A 7,043-nucleotide genomic window follows, 5' to 3' on the forward strand; every position below is an offset into this window, starting at 1 on the left:
TCTCGAACCCACAGGCTCAGGCAATCCACTCACCTCAGCCTTCCAAAGGCGCAGGATTACAGGCTGAGCCACCGAGCCTGGCTGAAGTATATTTTCTTACTGGATATAGAACATAGGTTGGGAACTACAGTATGTGGGCCAGCAGACTGTTTTTGTAAATAAAGTTTTGTTTAACACTGCTGTGCCCAATTCACTTATGACTGTCCACAGCTGTTTTCATACAACGGCAGAAGAGTTGTGTCAGAGACCTTATATGACTTGCAAGTCTAAGATATTTACTACTTGACCCTTTAAAAAGGAAGTTTGTCAACTCTTGGTATACACTCCTATGTTGGCATTTATTTTCTTTTCAGCATTTTAAAAATGTCATTCCTTTGCTTTGGTTTCCATTGTTTTTATAAAGAAGGTAGCTTTCAGTCTTATTTCTGCTTGTTTAAAGACAATGTATCTCAATCCACTGGTTGCTTTAAGATTTCTAACTTTGTCTTTTTGGTTTTTAACAAAAGTGCCTTGGTTTGCTTTTCTTTCCTTACCCTGTGTGGTGTTTGTTACACCTCTTGAAATCTACAGTTTTAAGTGTATTTTTACTTTGGAAACATCGTAAGACATTATCTCAAGAGTGTGCTTCTACGACACTCTTTTTTTCTCCTTCTGTGGTTATGTCTCATATGTCTCTCACTCTATCTATTTATCTATCTATCGATTGATCGATCAGTCGAAGTCAGAGTCTCACCATTTATTTATGTATTCATTCATTCATTCATTTATGTCAGAGTCTCACTCTGTCACCCAGGCTAGAGCGCAGTGGCATACTCACAGACACTGCAGCCTTGCCCTGGGAGCTCAGGTGATTCTTCCACCCCAGCCTTCCAAGTAGCTGGAACTACAGGCATGCACCACCACGCATGGCTAATTTTTCTTGATTTATTATAGCCACTAAGTCCAGTCTCTCACACTCTTATTAGTACCTTTCATCCCTTTGTTTCTCCGTGCTTCTGTCCAGGTATTTTTTCCCCCAACATATTTTACAGTTAACTAATTCTCTCTTCATTTGTGTCTAAAGTTATTAAAATCAGTTCTTGTATTCTCATTTTTCACTCATTCTTTTTATCCTTTCTAAATTCTGCTGAAATTATTGATCTAATTACATACATTTTTTAAGATACTAATCATTTATTTAAAGTCTATTTCTGGTCATTCTAATAAATGACTCCTGTGTGTGTTTTTCCACTAATGGCCTTTTTTTTTTGTCTGCTCTAAGATCCAATCCAGACCCCCACAGTGCATTTACTTGTAATGTCTTCTTAGTCTTCCTGAGTCTGTTTTATATCTAAATTTTTAATTGAGATAATGGTAGCTCCACATATAGTTATAAGAATACAGAGAAATTCCTTGTACACTTTGACCAGTTTCTACAAATGGTAACATTTTTCAAAACTATAATATCAGAATACTGACACTGGTAAGTCAATCTTAATCAGATTTCCCTATATATACTCATTTGTGTATGTGTGACTATGTGTGTGTGTGAGTGTGTCATGTTCTATACAATTCCATAACCTGTAGAGGTTTAGGTATCTGCTTCTACAGTCAAAACACTTAACGGTGCCAACACAAAAGATTCCTTGTATTGCCTTTTTAAAACCATATACACACCTCCTATCCCTAAGCTCTAGCAACTCTTTTTTTTCTTTGAGTTGAAGTCTCACTGGAGTGCAGTGGCACACACGCTCATGGCCACCCCAGCGTCAACCTGCTGGGCTCCGCAGGAGATCCTTCTGCCTCAGCCTTCCATGTAGCCAAACTACAGACCCATGCCACCATGCACACGGCTAATTTTTGATTTATTGTAGAGACGAGGTCTCTCCAAGTTACCCGGGTTGATCTTGAACCCACAGGCCCAGGCAATCCACTCTCCTTGACCTCCCAAAGTGCAGGGACTATAGGCTGAGCCACTAAGCCTGGCCTCTGGCAACTTTTAATCTATCATTTTATTATTATGTAATCCTGCTTTTTGTCTGTTTTTGCTCTGAAGTATAATTTATAAAATATTACTATAGCCATTTCTATTTTTTATTAAATCAGTGTTTGCATGGTATAATTTTTCCATTCTTTTCTGTCTACTTACATTGTTGAATTTGAAGTGGCTTTCCTCTAATCAGTGCGTAATTGGGTCGTGTTTCTTCATCCACTCTGCCAGTCTCTGTCTTTTGATTGGTATATTTAGTCTCCTTATATTTAAGGTAATTAATACTATGTTCAAGCTTATGTTCTTGTTCTGTTTCTCTCTTCCTGCCTTCCTATGAGTCACTTGAACAGTTTTTAGGATCCTGTATTAGAGTTCTCCAGAGAAACAGAACCAATAAGCTATATAAGAGAGGATTTCTTAGGGAACTGGCTCATGAAATTATGGAGGCTGAGAAGTCCCACGATATGCCATCTGCAAGCTGATGAAGCTGACGAAGCTGACTGCATGGTACAGTACAACTCCAAAGGCCTGAAAGCCAAGGGAGATGATGGTGTAACTTTCAGTCCAAGGCCAAGGTCTGAGAACCTGAGGGGCTGCTGGTACAAATCCCACAGCCTGAAGGCCAGAGAACCTGGAGTTCTGATGTCTAAGGGCAGGAGAAGATGGGTGTCCCAGCTCCAAAACAGAAATGAAATTTGTCTTTCCTCTGCCTTTTTGTTCTGTTCAGGCCCTCAATCAACTGGATGGAGGCCACTATATTAGGTGAGGGCAATTTTCTTTACTCAGTCTACTGATTTAAACTCAGGAAACACTCTCACAGACACACCCAGAAATAATGCTTTACTAGCTATCTAGGTACCCCTTAATCCAGTCACTTTGACATCTACAATTAACTATCACAGATTCCAGCTTGATTTATTTATATTGTCTTTGGTTTTCCTTTTATGTATAGGTTTCTAAGTGGCTCCTCTGGTTACAATATAAATATGTGACTTATAACAGCTACTTACTAGTAACAACATTTTCCCACTTTGAGTGAAGTGTGGAGATTTCACTTTCATTCAGGTCCTTTATATTCATTTAAATATCATCATCTTTAGTATCAGATGGTTGTATTTTTTTTTTTTTTTTTTTGAGTTGGAGTCTCACTCTGTCACCCAGACTGGAGTGCAGTGGCCGCTCCCGGCCACCGCAGCCTCGACCCGCTGGGCTCCAGTGATCCTTCTGCCTCAGCCTTCCACAGCTGGAACTACAGGTGTGCGCTACCACGTCCAGCTTATTTTTTGATTTACTGTAGAGATGAGGTCTCGCCAAGTTGCCCAGGCGGGTCTCGAACCCGCGGGCTCAGGCAATCCACTCACCTCAGCCTCCCAAAGGCGCGGGATTACAGGCTGAGCCACCGAGTTCGTATGGTTGTATATTTTTTATTCGGTTATCAAATATGACTGCTAAGACTCAGGAGAAAAACGACTCTATCCTTGCATGTACCCATATTTCTGCTCTTTCCATTGTCCCTTCTTACTTCTTAATGCTCTGAGGTCCCTTCTTTAATCATTTCCTTTCTGTTTAAGGAATTTCCTTTAGCTATTTTCGTTTTCTTAAGAGACAAAACCTTATTCAGTCATCCAAGCTGGAATACAGTGGCATGATCATGGCTAACTGTAACCTCCAACTCCTGGGCTCAAGTGATCCTCCTGCCTCAGTCTCCCAAGTAGTTAGAACTACAGGTACATGCACCTTTAGTCAGTTTTCAAGGATAGGTCTGCTAGCAACAAATTATTTTAGTTACCCATCATCCATTATTTTCCTTTAATTCCTGAGGGACAATTTTGCCAGATACAGAATTCACAACTGACAGTTCTTTTATTTCAGCACTTGAAAAATATTGTGCCACTTCCTTCTGGCCCACACAGTTTTAGATAAGAAATCTACTGTCATTTAAATTGGTGTTCCCTATAAGTAATGCATCATTTCTCTCTGGCTGCTTTCAAGACTTTGTCTTTAGATTTCAAGATTTTAATTATGACACATCTTGGTGTTTCATTGGGTTTATCCTGTATGGAGTTTGCACAGCCTTTAGGTTTGGTAAGTTTTCCACCATTATTTATTTCAAATACTCTTTCAGTCTCATTCACTCTTCTTTCCTTCTGGAAAGCTAACTATATGAATGTTGGATCTCTGTAACTGTCCACAAGTCATTTTTTTTGTACTTTGTTTTCTCTCTTGATGTTTAAGTGATTTCTATAGCTCTGCCCTCAGGTCTATTGATTCTATTCTCTGATCTACTGTACTATTGAGCCTATCCAGCAAGGTTTTTTTTTCCTGTTGTTTTTAAGTTCTAAAATTTCCATTTTGGTTCTTTTTACTTTCATTTTTAACTTGGTTCTAATTCATTTCATTTGGCTCTTTGCTGAGACTTCTGCATTTTTAAAATTTGTCTCAGGATAATTTTTAATTGATTTTGAAGCATTTTTATCATTTTAAAGGTTGCTTTAAAATCCTTGTCAGAAAATTCTACTATCTGATTAATCTTGTGTTGGTATCTGTTGTTTGTGTTTCTGACTCAAGTTGTGGTTTCCTCTGTTGATGGTATGACTAATGATTACCTATTGTATCTTGAACATTTTCTCTCTTATGTCAGTAGTCTCTAACATAAATTCCTATTACATTTTTAATTTTAGCCCGGGCACAGTGGTTCATGCCTATAACCCAAGCACTTTGGGAGGCTGAAGATGAGAGGACTGCTTGAGCCCATGGGTTCAAGACCAGCCTGGGCAACATGGCGAGACCTCATCTCTACAAGAAATCAAAAATTAGCCAGGCATTGTGGCGCGTGCCTATAGTACCAGCTACTTGGAAGGCTGAGGTAGAAGGATCACCTGAGCCAAACAGGTCGAGGCTGCGGTGGCCTTTGTATTTCAGCCTGGACGACAAAGTGAGACTCTAACTCGAAAACTAAAAATTTAAAAAGAAAAATTTAATTTTAACAAATAGTCACCCTGCTTAGTTTAGCACAAGGATTCTGGTCTACTTTTCTGGGCTATTATTCCAATGGCAGATTAACTTTCAGAGTCTTTGCAGTGTCATTTAGCCAATTTTGTTTATCTAGTGCCACTGAGCTCCTGCTGGTCCCTGCTGGCGCTGCCTGAGAGGGCAAAGAAGTTTCCCCAAGCCAGGCTGCCAGATATTTCTTGGTGGAGTACCTAGGTGTGGCAGCCCTAAGTTGCCCTCAACTTCCCCAGTGTCTCTGGAGTGGAAAAAGCAAGCTTTGAATCCAAAGAGACAAATGAGATTTCCTGCAATGAGCCACTTGGTATAGATAGGTCCCTCTTGACAGTTCCACTGACCTGCCCATGTCTCTGGGTACAGAAGAAAAGGCTCAGGCCCACTTGGTCAGAGACTATGTCCTTTTTGCCAGTCAGTGTCCACCCTGATGGGTCTGGGTTTAAGAGGAGAGTCTCAAATCCACAGGGACAAAGAGTCTCCCAAACTGGACTGCTACTATAGTTGAGTCTCTCTTTCTTGTTCTGCCTACGTGCCTTGGTAGAAAAGAGATGGCTCAGGACAGGCAAGGAAGGACAGTGCTTCCTTTCACCATGTACATATGCAGGGTTAGGGCAAGAGTTCCCAACTGAGACCCCTTGCCAATACTGTCAGGCTTGCCAGATGTTTTCAGGGGGACTTCTATTTGATTCAGGGAAGAAATGAGCCTACCTAGTCTGCACTCTGTTGCTAGTTCAGGAAAAACCTGATCTAGGTAGCCAACTTCTGTTAGGTGAGAGAACACAAGATGTTCTATGGCTATGCTGTTCTTCCAATCCTGTAGTCTGAAATCAGCTCACCTTCTTTTTTTTGAGTTGGAGTCTCATTCCATTGTCCAGACTGGAGTGCAGTGGCCACTCCCGGCCACCGCAGCCTCGACTTGCTGGGCTCCGGCGATCCTCCCGCCTCAGCTTTCCAAGTAGCTGGAACTACAAGTGCGTGCTACCACACCCGGCTAATTTTTTTTTTTTTTTTTTTTGATTTATTGTAAAGATGAGGTCTCACTAAGTTGCCCAGGCGGGTCTTGAACCCGCGGGCTCAGGCAATCCACTCACCTCAGCCTCCCAAGGCGTGAGATTACAGGCTGAGCCACCGAGCCCAACTTCAGCTCACCTTCTTATTATAAATGTCAATAATTCTCCTTGGGTATCTTTTATACCAACTCTAAGATTTATAGTTGTACTTAGCAAGGAGGAGCAGGGGAAAAATGAGTCTATTCCAACTCATTTGTAATGAAAATCTCCCTATGAGTCTGTTTCAATTATCTGTTTTTGCTCTTGATTTTCAGTCAGTTTTAAAATTCTTACATCTGATTTTTTTTTATTGAATGGCAGTCTAAGTTTTAGAAACATATATTTATTATATTAGAATAAAAAATATTTTACAGGGGACTCGGCAAGATGGCGACAGCGCAACCCGGCGTCTGAAGCCCTCTGCAAGGGAGATCTGCAGTGGGTCTCTGACTCTCGCCCCAGGGGGCTGGGGACCCCAGCATCGCAGCCTGCTCTACAGACAGAGCTCAGCCGCTGCCATCGGAACGACTGGACAGTTTTGACTGCATTCCAAACGGTCCCACCGCCGCCCCTCCCCCCACTGCCGCTGCCGCTGCCGGCGTCAGCACCACCGCCGCAGCTGCGGCCTCTGGGAGGGGTAGCATTTCGCACCATGCGGCCCGAGGAGATCCACAACGAACCGCTTAAGGGAAGATCTGCTGGGATCGCTGCCACCTATCCTGCGGCCGAGACTGTCCTGCCCACCCGGCGTGGGGCTCCTGTTGCCTGCTCGGAGGCAGGCAGCCATCTTGCTCCTGTCCGGCCCCACCCCCTCTGGGGCGAGCAGATGAGATAGCACCACCTGCTGGCGATTCAAGGGAGTAAACCTACAGCCCCACTGTACGGACAGATTCCAGGGCAGTGGGAAGTGGGTTCCACATTATCCACACGCCTGTCAGTGCATACCAGACCCTGCAGACAGATTTTGAATTACAGCTCTCGTCCTTAAATACATCTTCAAAACTGCAAAAAGGACCACC

At 42.4% G+C, this 7,043-nt stretch overlaps 1 protein-coding gene across 1 annotated transcript in view; it reads right to left on the reverse strand.

Moving 5' to 3' along the window:
- LOC103258716 (attractin) overlaps positions 1-6,811 on the reverse strand; it is a 132,173-nt gene extending 125,362 nt beyond the window's left edge. Inside the window, exon 1 of the mRNA XM_008056380.2 lies at positions 6,705-6,811. Coding sequence (XP_008054571.2) covers positions 6,705-6,811 — 107 coding nt within the window. The remainder of the gene's footprint in view (positions 1-6,704) is intronic.
- Between the last annotated feature and the right edge of the window lie 232 nt (positions 6,812-7,043).

The sequence above is a fragment of the Carlito syrichta genome, unplaced genomic scaffold, assembly GCF_000164805.1.
Source record: "Carlito syrichta isolate Samal-C Ts95f unplaced genomic scaffold, Tarsius_syrichta-2.0.1 Scaffold302335, whole genome shotgun sequence".
Taxonomy (NCBI): Eukaryota; Metazoa; Chordata; class Mammalia; order Primates; family Tarsiidae; genus Carlito; species Carlito syrichta.